General features: G+C 45.3%; 1 protein-coding gene across 1 annotated transcript in view; it reads right to left on the bottom strand.

Annotated features, from left to right (window-relative positions):
* Positions 1 to 19,913, bottom strand: part of Man2a1 (mannosidase alpha class 2A member 1) — a 151,549-nt gene extending 131,636 nt beyond the window's left edge. Inside the window, exon 1 of the mRNA XM_027397752.1 lies at positions 19,779 to 19,913. Within this exon, the coding sequence (XP_027253553.1) occupies positions 19,779 to 19,913 (135 nt within the window). The remainder of the gene's footprint in view (positions 1 to 19,778) is intronic.
* Positions 19,914 to 20,526: the final 613 nt, after the last annotated feature.

The following is a 20,526-nucleotide window of genomic DNA, read 5'->3' as shown; positions in this document are numbered from 1 at the left end:
ATTGAACTCAAGTCCTCTGGAAGAGCAACCAGTATTCTCAAACACTGGACCATCTTTTCATCCTAACAAAAAACAAATTCTAATAGAAATATAAGAACGTCTATTTCCAGAAAAGTATCAGAATAGTGTTATAAAAAGCAGTAATATCAAGATGTGCCGCCATGCTTGGTGAGCCGACCTTGATCCATGTGACCCAAATGGCAGAAGGAGAAAACTCAACTCCCAGAACTTGTTCTCTGACTTACACAAGCACACACACACACACACACACACACACACACACACACACACACACACACACACACACACACCCCACAGTATTAAAAACCAGTGGAGGAGAGAGAAGCCAGAGGCATGGGGATATCTGTGACTTTAGGGCCAGCTTGGTCTACCTCACAAGTTCTATGCTAGCAAGAGCTACAAAGTGAGATCCTGTCTAAAGAAAAAAGGAATGAAGATGTGGTAAGAAGCCAAGGCTTGCAAAGGTGTGACCTTTGCCCCAGTGTTCAGCACCCATAGGATGAAGTCCTGAGGCACTGGGCGTGGAGTGGCAAGCCTCTCCCTCCAGCAATGGGGGGAGGGGATTACTGAGACTGTGACTTTACACTGTTTGGTAGATTAAGAAACCAGGTCCAATCAACTGAAATTTTCATTCTATAAGTAGGTAAGCTGTGTGATGTTTCAAATGAGATGATTGCTCTAAAGCTCTCTCTCCTGTTGTAGCACCAAGTCTAACCCCCAAGAGCAAAACTGTTTAACAGTCACATGCATGGCGTCTCTGTGCACACCTTCCTAAACACTGCAGAGCAAATGGAGACATTGCTTCACACATTCTCGTAGCACAACAGACTAGAGCCACTTCCTGAAATCGCAGTGATTCATCCTGCTGAGTTTCATATTGAAAACAAACATCCCTCCAACCCGGCCTTCTCACCACAGAGGCCACAGTCAAGCAAGTTCCCATCCTGCGCAGAATCGGAACTTCAGACTTGCCTCGCACGTCTCCTTAAAATAAAGCTTTAGTGTACTCTCGGAGCTTTTAGAGATACTATGTGTGGGTGTCAGATTTAATACATCCTCCTGGAGTTATCTGTGCCGGGAGGTGGGTTGCTTTGGACCCATGTACACAGTCAAGCTGCCTGTGGTTCAACATGCTCAGTGAGAAAGAAAAGAAGCCGTCTAGGGGAAGCTTTTGCTATGAGGTTTGCTCCCAAACCTGTGTATTACCCAGTGTAAACATTATCAGAGATGTTTCACGAAGAAGGAACCAACAGACATTAAAGAGGACTTTCACTTTCATTTTAACTCTAAAGACACAATTAATGACCAGGGCTCAGGATTCGATATTAAATTAAGTGCACGGAGGAAAGCATGGCCTGGGGCTGTATCAGCATTAATGGTCTAATGAAAACCCATTTTTGAAGTATATTACACACTGGAATCAAGTCTCCCTCCAAACAGCCAAAGTCCTTAACATATACCTTATGAGCAAATTCCATGCCCATGGCTGAGGGAAGTGGTATGACCGTAAAGGGATGTATTCACAGTATGCATTAAAGAAATAGAAATAATAGATAATGTTTCAATTATGCTGACAGGTCAACGAATTCTGATTGTAATATTGAAAATGACGGTTTTCTGTAGGGCAAGAAAATCACTTGTGAGGAAAGCACATTATCCTTTGATTTGCTAGTCAGTTCTATAGGGGGCATCTCCAGTGCTGTGCTGCCCAGGAGCAGGGAAGAAGGTCATTTTTGATTTTCTCTTCTAGTGCTAAGAGAGAAAGCTGGGGTGGGGGGGGGGGAATCACACATATCAAAGGCATAGGGCAGAGCTGATTTAGAGTCTACAACAAGGTAGACCAGTAGACTAGGATCAGTGTCCACTCAATCCTATGAACAAAATCAATGACTTGTGTCCCCAGCAGAATCTGAACATGTTATGTAATCATCTGGCCCAGGGAGGTCACCAGCTGCTGGACACTAGTTACTGTGGCCACCCAGGCACAGCTGACTGACTGCAAACACCTGGAGAGATGGATGTCCTTCCCTCTACCCACCACCCCAAAGGCCTCACATTCAGAGGTCACAGTCCTTCTAACGTCCTAGTCCATCTCTGTCAGGTGCTCCAAGGCTTCCTCTTAGTGCTGCTGCACCAATCGTCCCTTCCAAAGCCACCCAATTCCAGCGGTGCAGCTGTCCTCCTGCCCTGAACCACATGAAGCAGCCAGTCAGTCCCACGACTACGGTATAACATAGTCTAACTTTTGAATTTTAAATTAATTTGTTTTTATGTACATGGGTCTTTTGACTGAGTGTGTGTTTCTCAACCACATGTCTGTAGTGCCCAAGGAGAGTGGAAGAGGGCATCAGAGCCCCAGGAACTGGAGGTACAGACAGCTGGGTCACCATGTGGGTTCTGGGAAAAGAACCTAGATCCTCTGGAAGAGCAGCCAGTGCTCTTAACCGATGAGCCATCTGTCCAGTCTCATTACCTATGTTTTTAAAAGTCAATCACACCCCTAGGCTTTTCTTAACTACAAGAGATGGCTGACAGGGATGTCATCTACCTGGACTGCAGGATCTTGAAAAGGGATGAAGTACAACCATCAAAGTGCTGGGACCCCTGCTTCTTCTATGAAAAGGGGGAAATCTAGGCAACACAGCCCAGAATAGCATCACAGGGCTGCCCCTGTGTACCTAGAAGGCATTTCTAGAGAACCTTGGGCCAGTGGAGTGAGTGGGGAAGACCCACTCTCAAGTGGACCAGAACCATTTGTCACCAAGGGCTTGTTTGGAGCAAAAATACAGACTGAGCAAACTCTGGATTTGCCTGCTAGACAACTCCAGGTTCTTCAAGCCTTTTATCTCCAGACTCTGCCACAGAAACCCAAGCTCTCGGCCTCAATGGGACACCAAGGGCTTCCCCAGGCCAGGACCTGTGGACCTGGAGGAGCCAGAGAACCAGTTTCTGTGGCTCAGTCATCTGCATACAGCCCATGCTTCCTGGACACTTGGGGATTATAAAGGCCCGAACTCTTCACTCCTTTTGCCTTATGAGCCTCAGTTTACTTGCGGGCCCACTGCATTCAGTTCTCGTCCATCTCACTAAATTGCCCACATAAATCCCCCAGGTGCACATACTTCCAGCCTGATGCAAAGCATGCTGGGACCTCATCATCCCCTGGGGTGCGTGCGCACGCGCACACACACACACACACACACACACACACACACCACACACGCACACACACACAGAGCAGAACACCCTTCATCCGGGAAACTGCCATCACTGATTTGATCTGCGGTACAGTGTGTCCGTGGCTTTCTTCCTGTGGCCTACTCATCAGTGTCCTCTGTTGGCTCCTCTCCCTGACCTCCAAATGTCAGCCTCCAGGTTAACTCCTGAGCTGTTACTCTGCCACACTGTATGATCTCACCGCTACATCACATAAATGCCACGCTGTGCTCAAGCCTCCAGAATTTACCGTCTGCTGAGACCTCTGAAATTCGGGTCCAGAATTCCAGTGCCTACTGAACTCTATTCGACATCACCCCTTCATGCTGAACACACCCTTCTCCCAATGCCACGGCCATCCTCAAATCTCCGGGAAGCCGCTCTGGTCGCCTCAGTCAGTGCCTTCAAATCGCTGGTGTCCCGATTCTCCCTCTATCCTCACAAAGCTGCCACACCCAACTCACCTTTGCATGCCTCCCTTCCTATCGCCAAATACTTGTTGAAACCATAACCCTTTCTCCCTTTAGCCTCCTCACACTCTGTCCACAAGGTACCAATAATTTTCTGCATCAGCTCTGTGTCCCTATGGACAGATTCTGTGTAATGTTCACTGCTGGTTTCTTGCTGCATTGGAACAAAATTAAGATACCTGTCTTCTCAACCACTGAGCCATCTCTCCAGGATACCTATGTTCTTCATCGCAGTCAAAACACACCAGGATGCAAGGCAGCGCTTTTTCCCAACTAAGCTTTTTCCTACTTGTAGCCGAGCTCCAAGCCAGCTCCTCCTCACCGACTCTCAGTACCTTCAGGCACATTTTTCCCTTTGCACAATGCTTCGACTCTCCCTAAAATCCGCCTCGGCATAGCCTCCTCAGTCTCCCTATCTGAAATAGCCCTCTGAATGCTCTTCTTTCTCACCTTCACTTTCATTTTCTCCACAGCATTACCACAATTTCCCAGGGCACTCACGCATGGCACCCTCTTTCCCCACTAAGTGGGCAGCTGTTTTGCTTCCCATGCTTGATGCCTGGCACCATGCCTGACCCACAGAAGCATCTCAATTATTCACTACAAGGGAAAACCAAGGAAACCACCCAAGGCGGCTGCCATCATGCTCTAGGACCAGAAAGTATTAAGCATCCAATCCATCGATCTCCCCCGCCATACAAAACATTTGTGACCTTGTAAGAAAAAAAATTAATCTTCACTGCATCAAAAAATAAATGAAAACTACAGGAAAGAATAGAAATATCAGGATGGCAAGGTGGCTCAACAATTATGAACACACGCTGCTCTGCCAGAGGACCAAGGGTTCAGTTCCCGAAACCCTCACCAGGCAGCTACGAGGGGGATCCAGCACCTATGGCCTCTGTGCGTTTCTGCATTTGCAGTCATGCACACACACACACATGCACACGTATGGACACACACTTGAAAATAATACAACGTTTTTAAAGGAATGGAAAAGTCTACATTAATAGTGTCGTGGTCTTCATGGTCCAGTTGGAAGTGAGCCTGACCAAGGGCTGGCCCCAGGGCTGACAGTCATGACCTCATGAGCAGGGCAGTATTATGTGGCTCCCTTCTAAGGGCAAAGATTCTGGATCTGTACAACTCAACCGCAAGTCTTCAACTGCAGCAGCTGGTTTTCACACGCTGTGGAGAATGCACAATAAGGAGGGAAACTCAAAAGCAATGCTTTGTCCCATTGTGGTGATAGATTCTGCTCTTCAATCAAGTTTCTAATTAGGACAATTTTAGAAGAAATGATTGCATGTTATACATAGCCACCAGAGGTAACAATGCCTCACCGTAACGTGATGATCTGAACCTCCTGATCAGTTCCATGCTTCGTCTCTATCTCTTCCTGTCCTAGTGATGCTGGAATCTGCCTATGACATCGCTGCATCAATCCTTCTGACAGGGGTTGAAGAGCTCAGCACCAAAGAGCACCTACTGCTGCATAGGGGACCAGAGTTCAGTTCCCAGCGCCCACACCCTGGAACTCCGGGAGAGCTATTCTAGCCTCCATGAGTCTGTCACTGAATGTGCCCACCATGTAACATCAAATAACGATTATCTTTTTCTAAACATGTCCTCATGGGGTAAAGCAGAAATAGTGAAGCCAGCGGGCCACAGTTCAGATCATGTGTTCTAATCTTAGCACTTGCTATCTGTGTGACCTTGAGACGGGAACACAGTGAACACACAGATGCCTAACTCCCATCGCCTGAGACGATTATGTCAAGACTTCCAACAGGAGGAGTCACCAAGCACTCCACCGTTCGGTTTCAAAACATCACTCTGAAGGATACCTTAGATACCTGCAAAAATAGTACGAATGCTGATTACAGAGAGCTAAAGGGACATGTGAACCCTGGCGTCACTACCTAGTGGCAATGAAACCCTGAACAAGTTACATAACTTCCCTGTGCCACACTTTCCCGGCCTATAAAATAGGTTCAGTGAATAATGCCTAAACCAAGAGACCTGTTGGAGATTAGTTAATACAGGCAAATACACTTAAATAGCGCTTGCCGAGGCAAATGGAAAAATGCTTATTTGAAGATGTCCGTGTTCCAAGTCCGAAAGCTAGAATATGGGGGTATGTGGTGAAAGGAGCTTTGCTGATAAAATTTAAGATGGTGAGATTGTCCTAGAAAATCCCAAGAGGGCTCCTAAGAGCCCAGGACCCTTAAAGGTAAAAAGAGCAAGACCCAAAGAGGAAACAGGAGAAAGAGAAGAGGGTAGCACGATCCCAGCCTGGTGAGACTGTTCAGTCTCTGGAAGCTGAAGAAATCAAGAGTCTTCCCTGAGTCCCAGAAGAGCGGATCTCCTCATCACCCAAGAAGTTCCATGTATGGCTCACATGGTACCTTTTAGGTGGCAACATTTCCCAAATAACACAGCTCTGTTGGGGTACACTACCCCATCAAGTATGGCTAGTCTATTCTGGTCTCTGACTTCTATCTATGCCATCTGCCTATCTCTTTATCCACAAGGTAATTATGATATATATTATCATATTGTACTCAACTCACTCTCCAAAGATGAAGGGCCTATACTGTATCTTAGAATCTGTTGGCAAAAGTTCTATCAATATAGCAATTTTGAGAATCACAATTTCAATGTAAAAAGAGAATAAATGTCTGTAATGGAAAAAGCCAATCAAGCTAAACAGTGTTATTCGGTTAAAATAAATGCAGTTGACATGCCTGAGATCATTTCTCATTCAGAAATGGTTTGGGAAAGCCTTTGAAAGTGGGGTTGTATTAAGTGGATTATCAGTCTCCCCTACAATCTTATTTATAGGAATCACTGTCCAAATAGGTCCCTTCAGGTATTTAGACGACCTCCGTCTCTACTCAGATAAACTCTGGATTTACTAAACATTAAAGACTCTAAAGTGTTACAGCATTTCCCCCAATGTGTGCAAAGTGAGACAGTGAGCAACAGCAGGCATAACAGAATCATGAATACAGGAGCTCAAGGCTAAGGACATGTGCTGCTCACACAGAAGGCCCAAGTTCAGTTCCCAGCACCATGTCCAGCTCTAACAACCATGTAACTCCAGCTCCGGGACATCTGATGCTCTCTTCTCCATTCTGGAAGCATCTGAACTCAACACACACACACACACACACACACACACACACACACACACACACACACACACACACACACACACGGGGGGGGGTGGAGAGGGAGGCACAAATATATTTAGTTAAAAATAAGAAATCTTTTTTGAAAAGAATACAATAGTAACAAATTTCTAAGAACATCATCAGCTGTAAAAGACACATTAAGGATGTGAACTTCTTGAGTATTGCATTTTATTTTTCTCAATAGTTACCATTTAGATTTTCTTACCCTAAAAGTCCCAAGAAATATTTTGCTTTTCAAGTCTTGTAACTCTTTGGCGCTGGGCCAAGAGCAATTCTTAGTCCCTCCACTTGTGGACCAGCCAAACAAGAGCAGCTCTCTGTCAAGCACAGGCTGTTTGGAGGATGTTTTCAGCAAGACGCCTGAACTCTAGACCAACCTTGAGCTATGAAACCATCTAGCTGGAATCACTGCCTTTTGGCTATGAATCTCTCTCCCTCTCCCGCTCTCTCTTCCCCTCTCTCCCTCTCTTTCTCTTCCTCTCCCTCTCTCTCATCCCTCTCTCTCTTCCGCTCTCTCCCCCTCTCCTCCCCCCTTCTCATCTCCCCCAACCATACACACAAAATAGTTCATGTTCTGTCTTACAACCTAGAAGAAATAATAACCTGGTTCCGCCAAGGGTGATGAGAGCGAGCCGTGTCTTTGAGGGCCTGCTGCTGAGAAGCGCCTCTGAAACGCCTCCTCCTGAGGTCCATCCATGTGCTAGCTTCCAACAAGCTGTCTCATTTTATTAACATCAGCTGCAGTATAATCTTCAAGTAGGAAGTTCAGACCTTGGCTATAAGAAATGTGCTTGGCTCAAGGCTGCCCTAACCAGGCATGGTCCCAGGGTGAGTTCATTCTTCCTCAACTCTGATGGCTCCCCAGTCAGCATCTCCTTCCTTGATCTCTCAGCCCACTTGGCTATTTCCATTAATGTCCACTCCATCATAAATAAATCTGAACTTGGCTTCACAAACTAGCTTGTCTTTGCAAAGAGTTTAACTTGTCTCCAATAACTCCAAAAAAGAAAAACTCAAAGAAAAACATGTGACTGGAACCAGCCATCACTGCCCTTTACCTGTCAGCTAGAAAGTCTTGGAGCACCCCTCACCAAGTGTCTGTACATTTGTTTTTTTCCCCTTTTTGATTGTAGCCAATTCAATACTGGAACAAAGATTTACTGCCTTATGTCTTTTACATTACCTCACGCAGATTCTCAGCTGCCTTCCTGTTTCTGAGTCTTCCTACACACTGCTACCAGAATAATCTAGATTGAATATTCTCTTCGCTCCCTTCCAGCTCTAAAATTTTCTACAAAATGAATTTTCTAATACTGCTCCTCTCAAGCAGCTGCCTGGAACAAGGAGTAACTCCGAGATGATGGCCACCACCTAACTCCCAACTCCAGCCTGACTCCAGGCAACTCCATATTTCATTACAAACTACTTTTTGTCTGTTGTTTTGTTTTGTTCCATTTTATGTTGTTATTGTTTTTGAGACAGGGTCTCTTTCTGCAGTCCTGACTGGCCTGGAACTCATGTGTAGACTAGGCTGGCCTTGAACTCAGAGAATCTGTCTGCCTTTGACTCTGGAGTGCTGGAATCAAAGGTGTGAGCCACCACACCTGGCTCCAGACTACCTTTAAAGCACCAAAGGACTTATCTAGACAAGTCACTCTCAGCCCTTCTCAAACACCCAAGTTCAGGACTGCAGGGCTAGAGAAGTACTGTTTTCACACTTTCACAGATCCTAACCCCTGCAAATACTCAACTTCTTCCTCTTCTTGAGTCCAACAAACTAGGCCATCATCAGAACACAGCTGTGTTTCTGAGTTCCCTTTGAAGTCTATGCCTTAAGAGACAAGAACATGGACAACCGCAGACACTCCCAATCTACAGTCCAACAACCTACTCAGATCCCAGGATAGCTAGAATATAAATGAAGCCCACCAACATTTGTAGATGTTTGCATCATTTCATGGAAACCTCTAGACTATTTTATTCTTCACTCCTGTATCTCCAGAATTCGAAACAGTGTGTAAGGGTACATAACCTGCACACTGTGTATTTCCACACTCTGATAAAAGTTTAGCATTTCTTGAATACTTAACATCTGCCCAATATCATTCTAATCTCATTAACTCCTAAGGAAAAAGTGAATGGCAATTAGCTATCTATCTGTTTCACACACAATAGTTACATTTCCCAAAATAACTTAAGCATTCTCAGTGGGAAGCATATCTAGTATATCCATCAAAATCTCTTTAAGATCTATCATCCTGCTAAGTTCCAAACCCTATGCTTGTGATAGCCCATGAGAAAAGCCAATGAATGACAGCTAAGATGCAGGTGTGTCCAATTATGTATTGGCAGTGACTGAGCACAGTGCCAAGGTTTAATCACCTAGTGCCCATATCTGAAAGATCAAAGACTAAATTAACTAGCCCAAGGACCCTTTCTACTCTCAAATTCTATATCCATTTTTTTATGCATGACTTATCTGGGATGCCAGTGGCTGTTAAAAAATAATGTTTTACTCTGAAACAGCAAAATGTAGACTCTTTTTCCCTCTAAGACAGACAATGATTTTCAGGGTGATCCAGTCTTGAACATCCATCCTTGAGTGTTCCACAGCCGAAGGTTCCTATCACCCAGAGAAAATGTTACCACAAAGCTGCCAACCATGAATCCCATGCCTGTGGCAAAAAAGAACTCCAGAGATTTATCCCATCCAGGCTGGCATGCCAACTGGTGATATCATTAGTTTAATGGCATGTCAACTGGTGGTGTCATTAGTTCAATGGCATGTCAACTGGTGGTGTCATTAATTCAAGTCTTGCTTAAGAAGTCGCCATACTGTTGAGATTTCACAGGTGTAGCTTTCTTGTCATATCTAAAAGATACATTCTCTCAACATCTATCCTGGTCCTCAGACTCTTACAATCTTTTCATACCTTCTTCCTGAGCCTTGGGTGTAGGAATTACTGTGCAGTAATGTATCAACCTTCTGATCAGTTGTTCTCTGCATTTTGACCAGCTATGGCTTTCTGTAATGGTCTCCATCTGCTTCAAAAAGAAGCTTCCTTGATGAACAGTGAGAGCTACAGGTACCTGTGGATGTAAGACATACATACAAACTACACTAAACAGACCCAGCAGATTGCATTTATATATTTACACACACACACACACACACACACACACACACACCACACCAATAATATTTAAAGAAAAAGAGGCCATGAATTTGAGAGCAAGTTGCAGGCATGGGAGTGATTGAGGGGAGAACCATGTAATTATATTTTAATTTTAAAAATTGTTTTAAAAAAGAATATAAACTCCCATTTAAATATTTATGTAAGTATTTTAATGTAAACAAAACATTTTAAATCAAACAAAAGATAATAATGGAAGACCTTAGAGGAAATACTACAAAGGATGCAGAACCCAAGTGCCCGCCATGAAGGGAAGGGCCCCTCACGGGAACGGAGACAGAACAGTGCTTAGTCTGAAAAAATTGTGGCAATCAGAGTCAACATTAACTGTGAACACAACCTGAAAGGGCAAAACTTCTTTCTTTCGATCCCATAAACCCTTAAGAGTTCAGAGTGTTGATACACGCTGAGTTGTAAAACTACTCTTAGCAAAATGAGGTGCAGGAGGCAGGATTCAATGATTTCCATTTCCACTGTCAGGAATATAAAGGGAAATAGACCAGAACTACATACAGAAAACAAAAACTACATGGAAACCACAGGCCAGATGTAGAAGAGATGGAAACAGCATGGTTTTTAATAGCTGGAAGATAGGACATGAAAATCCTCTTGCCCAGATGCCAAGTGGAACATATTTAAGAATGCAATATCACCTTTCTTTCCCTATGGGATCAAATTACCTGACACAGTGAACCACACTATGCTACCAATATTTGCAATTTATTATGCTTAAATAGTTTGGCATATTTCGATTGAGAAATAAAAATCATACGCATTTATCAGGTAGAACATGTTGCTTTGAAATACCTATACATTATGGAACATTGTCAAGTTAACATACATGTATTAGTTCTCAAAATTAACACCTCTGTGCTAAGAACCCTTGGAATTTACTCTCAGCAGTTTTGAAGACTACGATACATTGTTATCCATAGCTATATAATATCCATATAATATATCCATATAATATAACTATATTATATTATATATAATATAATCCATATTATACAGTAAATCTCGGATACTTATTCCTCTACTGGAAATTCTGTATCCTTTGTCTATTGGTTTTCAACCTTTGTAGCCAATAGGCAGAGCATGTAAGACAAGAAGTCTGTAATGAAATGCAAATGACTTAAAGTTTATGGGCAATAAAAAAAAAGTTCATGGCTCAAGGAATATGAAGAATGAAAAGAAAAAGAAACAAACAGAAAATGGTTGAAAAACACCACCTTCCCCACCACCTGATAGGTGGGGAGTCGAGAATTCATGCCTAATGGCGATAGATCAGGAAGGCATGAAGAATTATATCCTTCTAGGTTATTACAGGTATCAAACAGAAGGATGAAGTACCAAACTAACTTTTATGGGGGGAGAGAAGAATTCCTCTGCTTCATGAAAGGAAACAGTAGCTGAAGATGAAACAATGTTGTCTGTCCTAGTGTAGAAGTGTATGCTGGAGTTAGAAAGTGTATGCTGGAGAACCCCAGCAGAGTGAAGACCTCTCTGCAAGACTCAGAACTACTGAGTTGGCTGGCAAAGAAAGATTTCAGTTGTCCATGCACACCTCTCTATGCATACACACCTCTCTGTCCATACACACCTCTCTCTGTCCATACACACCTCTCTGTCCATACACACCCCTCTCTGTCCATGCACACCTCTCTCTGTCCATACACACCTCTCTGTCCATACACACCTCTCTGTACATACACACCTCTCTCTGTCCATACACACCTCTCTCTGTCCATACACACCTCTCTGTCCATACACACCTCTCTCTGTCCATACACACCCCTCTCTGTCCATGCACACCTCTCTCTGTCCATACACACCTCTCGTGTTCATGCACAACTCTCCCTGTCCATGCACACCTCTCGTGTCCATGCACACCTCTCTCTGTCCATGCACACCTCTCCCTGTCCATGCACACCTCTCTCTGTCCATGCACACCTCTCCCTGTCCATGCACACCTCTCTCTGTCCATGCACACCTCTCTCTGTCCATGCACACCTCTCTCTGTCCATGCACACCTCTCTCTGTCCATGCACAACTCTCTCTGTCCATGCACACCTCTCTCTGTCCATACACACCCCTCTCTGTCCATGCACACCTCTCAGTGTCCATGCACATCTGTCTGTCCAGGCACAAACTCTTGGTTTGCGTGTTTTTTTTTTCTATGTGTACCTAAACCTTCACAAAATGTTTGAAACTAGATCAGGGCCAAGGGTACCAGTTCTGCCCCAAGCTGAAGTGGTTCACTAAAAAGACCACATCGTAAGGTCTGGCTCAGGACCTATTTGCTCTTCAGAAAAAAAAGAATAATGATGATGGTGGTGGTGGTGATCCCAGACCAGAAAACAAAGCCATCTGAAATCACATACACAGCGCATACACTGAAAAGGGGAAGAGAATACCGAAAGAGAAAGTAGACTTTAAAATGCCAACCATAGGAATGACTTAACAAAAGCACCACGCCCATATGGTTCAGTTAAAGCTGATGGTCCAATTGCTAAATACACAACTAAGAAGAAAGGTATACAGACGCTTTGAGAGTGATGACAGAAAGTCGAGTTTTTCTTTAGTTAACAAAATATCAGTCCAGATCCTAGGCAATCCTCCAGACCACAGAGAGAATTGACCTGTTCTATGTAAATGGTTTATGAAAGATATCCATACGTAGGGTCTGCTTCAGCATTACCAACTAACCCATATGTTCAGATTAGGCTCTGTACTCTGGCCATCTGGGAATACAGCAGCGAAGTCACGGGTTCCCATCATGAAGTATGTATGGATTTATTTTGCTTGGCTCATGGTCCAAAACACTCATGTGCTGAGCAGTCTTCCAGTGGGAAACTTTCAAGTTTTAGAATCTGGTGATACAAGCTGTAATCCTAGCTACTCTAGAGGCTAAGACAGAAAGAACACAAGTACAAGGCCTGCCTGAACTACACAGTGAGTTCTAAGCCAGGCTATCCAACACTGATGGGGATGTCTTCTGTACATGCTTCTCTTATTGGTTGAAAAATAAAACACTGTTGGCCAATAGGGCAGCAAGATAGGTAGGTCTAGGAGATGAGGAGAATTCTGGGAAATGTAGTCAGAGAGACGCCATGTGAGACCACAAAGGGGTAAGAGGTCCAGGCCCTTCCGGTAAGATAAGACCACGTGGAAATACACAGATTAATGGAAATGGATTAATAATTAAGACAGAGCTAGCCAATAAGAAGCCCAAGTCACCAGTCAACAGTTTCATAACTAATATCGCATCTGCGTGTTCATTTGGGGCTGACACTGGGACCAGGCTGGCGGGAAAGAATGCTTGTAACACAATACTTTAAGACTTTGTCTCAAAATAAAAAGACAAAGGGCAGGGGATGGTGTGGCGATGGGAATGTGGTTCCCAATATTCCTAGCATGGTCAGGCCCCAGGTTCAAGACCTAGTACACCAGTAAGTGAATAAGCAAACAGCTAATTAATTAATTAACTAATAAGAGCTTCAGCTGACCACAGGAAGTAATTATGTGTATCATGCAAGCCTAGGCTTAGCATGGACGTTCCCCAAGGATACCTGGAAATCTATGAGGCATAAACACAGATTTTAAGATACAAAATCTGACCAGTGTTTATTTAATAATCTTATTAAGAATGTTGCTTTCAATGAATTTACTTTTGCTTCAGCATACTGTTTGCCTCCAACAACAGAAAAACAGTTTAAACCCAAAATTACCAAATCCTTTTCTGAAAACTGTCAGGTAATAAGCAGTTTAGGTTTTATGGCCCAGAAGGTTTCTGCCCAGGCACTTGACTCTGCTAAGAGGATTCGCACACAGCTAGCCCTGGAGATGCCATGAAATGAAATTAACTACTCAAAAATGGAAGAACCATATTTTAATTGTGGCCCTAAAAAAGAGGTACTAGGTCAACCTGTTTCACAATCAGCTGCCTTAGGCATAAGGACAACAGAAAAAGAAGACAGGAAGCACTTCACTAAGAACTTCCTGTTTTCCTGCTCACCTCCCCATCCCTTCTTTACAAATACCATTTGGCAGACAAGTTGGAATGCACAGTAGGAAAGGCTGTATCCCAATCCCCTCCTCTGCTTTTTCCCATCCCAACAAAACACACAAAATGCAAGAACCAGAAACGTCAGACTGAACAGGAACAAATCCAACCGAGAACACTTCAGACTTGCAAACAATACTTTCGAACGATTTTATACCACCTTATCACCAATCGATACAGATTGCCTTCCCACTCTAAAAGGCAAGAAGAATAAATCTGAACTACTGCCAATCTCCAATGAGCTTGGAATACCACCTAATCGCTCACGCTATGACATGAGCGGAACACTTTTATTAGAATACGCTCATCCAATTGGTAAAGACGAAGAAGGTACCCTTCTTTGCTTTAATTTGTGTATGAACATGGTTTATCCTTATATTTTCCATAACATACTGCAACTTACAACCTTAGGCATGTGACTGACTTTCAGGCACCCAGAGAAAGAACAGAGTATGAGCATCTGAATATGCGACTTACCCTTCAGAGCATTAGACCCAGACCTTTCCATCGCTCTTTGCTAAAACGCAAATGCCCAGAAAGCACACTGTGTTTAAAAAAATAGGCCTTTGTCCAGACTGCAGCCAACTGATTTTCAATGGGGAGTTTACCCCACCAGAGGCTATTTATATCTAGCAGATGTCTGGGGACATTTTTTGATTGCTACAAATGGCGGACAAGGAGACAAGTGGCTGCCGGTAGATACTTAGAAGAGAACAGGGTACTGCCAGATACCCTATGATGCAGAGGCAAGCCCAACAATGAGGAATTGTCAGGCCTAAAAACATATCAACAGCAGTTTTTTTTTTAAAAAAAAAAAAAAAAAAACACACCCTGGGATGAAGGAGTGGAGAGCACCGTGTGCAGTCGTGTCTCACCACTGGCCTTTTCTTTAGGAAACACTATGTTAGATTCAGAAATCTAACACTAAAGACTGATGGGATCTGTACAGCAGTACACATGCTATCACCTGAAACACTCACTCTCCATCTCTATCTAGACTTATGCAACAGACAGAATTTATCCAATCAAGGAATTTACCTTGAGGTGAAATCAACAGCAATACTCACTGAAGGACAGGGTATGAGCTCCATTACAGTGCAGGCAATTCTCAAAGTCCGAATTTGAACAAGGTTTCAACCATAAAACTAGCAGTGTGGCTTAGGAAGGGAAATTAAAACCATTTAAATTCAAATGCTTCCTCTCCCAATCGATGTCCTATCAACGACTGTGGAAAGAAGCAAAGTTCTCTCCTTTATAGTCCTCGCCACAGTTCCACAGAAACAGTGTAAGGAGCTGCTGCCACATCAGTAACTGGACCATGAAGGAATAGGATCCAAAAATATAACAAAACCTTTATAAGTCAGAAACCACAGCTCACCTGAGCAGTGACTAGCCTTTGGTTTTCTTACAGAGATTTCTCTGGAAATAGAGAAACAACCAGGGGAAACTGAGGCCTCTGAAGGGATACAGCTGGAGACCAGGAGGGAGCAGCAAGAATGGCTTCTTGGTCTTCTAGGTAAACATTTTAACATCACAAAAACCAATAGCAAACACAGTTAAAACACACAAAAGCGGTAGATTTCATCAATGTGCTGCCCATACTGCAGAATTTCCTTCAGACTAATGAATAACTAGCAGAACAATCCCTTTGCATAAAGAGACTCTTGACACCTGTTATCAAAGCACTTCTTCAGGTCTTGATCCAGGAACAATACATGCAAATCAGTTTTAAAAATAAAGCCTTCAGATCAGATGTGGCCAAGGCATCTGGCCGAGCTTCTCTCAGAAGCCCAAGTGAGACCGGTGCTTGGCAGAGGAGTCCCAGAAGACTACTGACCCACATCAAGATTTTGAAAGTTCTTGAACTTCTAATCACAGCTGCCATCAAAGCGCCATCCTTTCCCAAAAGTCCAAGATCTCAATCATCACAGCTCAGGAAACCATACAACCACCCTGTGATCCCTATAGGAAGCCCAGCAACAGCAGCTATTGTCGACAGTACAGTGCCTGGTGGGGATGGTAGGGCACTCCCACCCCATTGTCATGCTTCAGACTAAATGATTTACAAAAACAAGGAAACAGCGGCTAGGACATGAAGGTCTTCATACCTACTGCTGGGGATCCATTTTCATCAACGTGTTCTGTGCTGTGCTCAAAATTTACTAGTGTGGCTTTGGTTATGTGTGGGTGTTCTCTTATATGTAGGTGTGGTCTACATTATATAGGCTGGCCCAGAACACGTAGCAGTACTCCTCCCTCAGTTTCCCAAGTGCTAAAATATGCTACTGGTATAAAGCATTTAAACATCTAGTGTCAAGGGTTCATTTAAGGCTTCAAAGTCCCTCTCACAATGGCTTTCAAATCAAGTACTTCAACACACTTTCATTTTCTCACTGGGTAAATGTTATCTGAGTCCAAAGATCAAACGTCACCTGCACACCTTTCATCACTCTCTAACTTCTACACAGACGTTCAGACACTAACATCAGCCCCTACGTCATAGGTTATACTAGCTAAAGCATTCTCTGTTATACGAATCCTGATTCCTTGTTTTAATTCTCTAGATACAAGCATGAAACTTGTCATTTTTCCTGGGGTACACAGTAGCAGCTATGCTGGAATGGCCAGCCCTTTCCGGGAGATTTGATTTCTCCATCCTTCTGCTCATAATCTCATAGCTAACAAAGTATTTTCACAGCATTAGGTCCCAGCCAACCTCTCTCCAGACTGGAGTTTTGTTTGGGTGGTGGTGGTGGTGGTGGTGGTGGTGGTGCTGCTGCTGCTGCTGCTGCTGCTGCTGCTGCTGCTGCTGCTGCTGCTTCTTCTTCTTCTTCTTCTTCTTCTTCTTCTTCTTCTTTTTCTTCTACTACTACTACTTCTTATTTTAATTTTTTTTTTTTTAGTTGAGATCAGTTAAATAACCATAAGAATATAGGCCACAGGCAGCCACAGCCTCTGGCTTTAAAGTAGTTCTTACAGTAACACTTAGGGAAAGCCCTCTTAGCAGGTTCCCGGAGGCAGGCAGGGCTCTGGGGGTGGGATGGAGGCGGAGCTGATCAGGTGGCAGTAAACAAAGTTGAAAGACTAAAAGTCCAAAGAACATCAAACACAGATTGCTCTCAATGTAGGACGGTCTTAAATACAGTTTGCATGGACCGCACACCTTAATGAAGTTACCACATCAAGTGAAAGAAACTAGAATGCACAATATAACCAACCTCCAGTTGTATTGGTACAAGACACTAAACACACATGCAATGACAAAATGGGCACTACTTAAACTCAAGAATTCACCACCAAAATCTGCTAAAGAAACAAATTGCAACAGTTTCGCTATGCTTGGTACTGTGAAATTGAAGTTAACCTATAGTTTAGATACAGAAAAGAACCTACGTGTGGGCTGCTCTGCTCTGTAACGGTTTTCATTGTAATACCGTTCAGCTGTGAGGTAAGTTAGAAGACCTTCTGGAAAAGCGTAAATCTGAAGTGGTGAATGTTCCAGCCAAAGAACCACATCCATTGTGCCTCCAGAATAACAGTCACTTTTGGGTGGGGGACGGGCAAGAGCATAAGCTACGGTGCCACCAGCAAGTTTGTTTCTGTTCAGCAGCAACCTAGCAAAAGCAGACTGGAGACCAGTTCTAGCAAGAGGGTTCCAGGAGGCAAGACGGCTTGGTGGCTCGGAGACTGCACTCTAAGAGCTGCCTGTTCAAGCCCAGATTTTGTCTGTGTGAGCTTGGGCACGGTAATAACTCAGTTCCACATCAACTGAATGGCACTCCAGCTAAAGCCAAACACATGATTCTCAGGCTTGCAGAGAGGGTTTTATGAAGTTGATCCACTGGGAGACTGCGGGGTCCACCAATAGTAACCCTTTCTGCAGTGAGGTCCAGATAAGAGAGGCCGCACTGCCAAGCCCTCTCTCCCTGTCAGAAAAGACGCCACTACACTACAGGCACCTTCTCCTGAAGCCCTCTACACCAAAGCTCCTAGCACGCGCTGCACACTCTAGGCAGAACCTCAACTTCTCAGTGAGGTAGGGGCTCATACGGAAACAGGAGAATTAACTGCTTAAGATTTCTCAGTAACGGAATGAGTCACTCACTGCTTTAAAACAGAGGGAAAAGTCAAGGTTACCAGAGAACCCCATGCAGATGTTTGCAAAAATCATGTTCAAGTGATCACCCAGCCAGAGCCAGGGGATCTTAAGACATCACTAAGTAAAAGGGTTCTGTTTTTCATATTTCCTGTAATGGAGGAAATTCTGGAAATGAGGTTAAGAGGATCACAGTAAGTTTAACTCCAAAATTACAGAGAATATGGAACAAAGCTCGGAACCTCTGGGCTCTGGCCGCATGCATTTACCTGTTGTCACACTGATTACTTCAGCCTCATGAACAGGCCTGGTGCAAACTTGCAAGTTCAAAATTTAAAGGCAGCCAAAAGTGCTGGTTTATATATTTTCTCTATCGTACTGTCTAGGGAAAGCAGAAGCTTGGAAACATCTGTCTGCTGCCAGGCTTTTAATTCCACTCTTCTAAAAATTATTCCTAGTGCTCTGTACCAAAGATAGAGTCCCTAAGTCCTCATTTCAATTTCATGATACTCCCAAGTAAAGCGTGTACTTCAATTTCCGTTCCCAGGCCATTCACCCTAGCATATCAGAAGAAACGGTAAGGATTGTTTCCAGGCATCTAAACCGTGAAAGAAAAATAAATAAATAAACATCAGCCTTATTTGAATAGGTCATAGATTTCTCTAGTCGACGAGTTGCTAGCTTGTCAATATTTGGATCCTTCGACGTTGTCCACACCACATCTGCTTTCACTAAAATGTGCGTATGTCAACAGCCAAGAGCTGTAAAGGCCACTCACAACCGCTGCGTGACCACCTTCCAAACGCAACCCATGGCATCGATTTGCTTATTTTTAGTAACTTTTCCTGAAAGACTTGGGTGGGTCTTTTTTTATTTATTTATTTAATTATTTTGCAACTCCTCTGCCAGTTTGACCACCCTGCACAGAACTGAGCGCCGCACAGCTTCCAGCAGGAGTATAACACGCGCTTCCCCGCTCTGCTCCAAATCAATCCTATGTAACAGCTGAAGAATGACGACACTAAAATCAACGCTACTATCCACATCCGAAGGGGCTGCAACAGGAAATAAAACTTTTTATCTCTTAAGAGACAATGAAGGGGGACGGGGGGGGGGCAGAAACAGAAACCTGGTTTTTAGGTGGGCTAGGTGTCCTGCGCTCGGGCAGTGGGGTCTGGGCAGCCTCTGGCGGCTTAACCCTGAGCTAGCCGAGGGGGCGACCCACAGCGACACTGCTACCGCGCCGGTTCCCCGCCAGCAGGTGCCCGAGACCATTTCCACAGGCCCGGGTGCGAAAGCCGGAACAAGGCCACTGCTGACGAGCGGGAGGCTGCCACAGAACGACGCCCAGCCAGCACTTTGCGAACTCGGCTCTCCGAGCGCGGCAGAGCCTGGGCCGGATGAGGCTCCGCCGGGTCGCCGGGTGTGGCCTCACCCTGCCCCGGCCCCGAGCGTCGGCGGGAAGAAGAGAGAGCCCCCAGGCTAGCCCCTCCAGCCCCGCGCCCGCTGCCAGGTGCTTACCTGCGGGAAGGAGCCCTCCCGGCGCGGGCCCCGAGGGTAATCCAAGTGACCCCTGTCCAGCATCAGGTACAGGGAGAAAATGACCACGCAGAAGATCGCGCTGCCGAACACGGTGAACTGGCGACTTAACTTCATTTTTCCTCGATAGACCCGGGGCCGGGACACGGTCCACACACGAAAGAGGCGGAGGACTGGGGACTTCAGCCGGCGACCGCCGCCGAGGGCTCTCTGCTCCGGGCTTGCACACCCTTCGCGCTCGCTCTACCGCAGCGCGGGTCCCGGCCGCGCTCCGCACCTCGTCTCCGGAGCCACCACGCGCCCTCGGCCTACGCCCTGGCCCGCTGCCCGCCCCGGGGCTGGCGGTCCCTGCGAGGCGGAGTCCCGAGCAGCCAGGAAAGGGTCCCCACAAACTTGCTCTCCCGCTGCGGACCGACCCCCGGCAGGGCGCGCGGAGCAGGCAGAGGAGAGGTCGCTGGCCCGACTTCCTGCCACCGCTGCCGCGACTGAGTCGGCAGGAAAAGTTTTCTCGACAAGGGCAGGCGTGTCCTCCGCGCCCAGACAACGCGCGGGTTCCGCGGCTCCAGGGCCGAGCGTGCAGCGCCGGCAGCGAGGAGCGCGCCCGAGGAGGAACTGGACCTGGAGGCGCCCTGCCCCACAACTTAGCGCCGGGACACCCAGGCCCGCCCCCGCCACACCGCCCCCGCGTCCTCGCCGGAGCCCCTTCCTGCCGCGGCTACCGCGGGGACCC

The sequence above is a fragment of the Cricetulus griseus genome, chromosome 2, assembly GCF_003668045.3.
Source record: "Cricetulus griseus strain 17A/GY chromosome 2, alternate assembly CriGri-PICRH-1.0, whole genome shotgun sequence".
NCBI classification, from domain to species: Eukaryota; Metazoa; Chordata; class Mammalia; order Rodentia; family Cricetidae; genus Cricetulus; species Cricetulus griseus.
The sequence above is the reverse complement of the archived record's forward strand: the minus strand, read 5'-3'. Positions and strand labels throughout refer to the sequence as shown.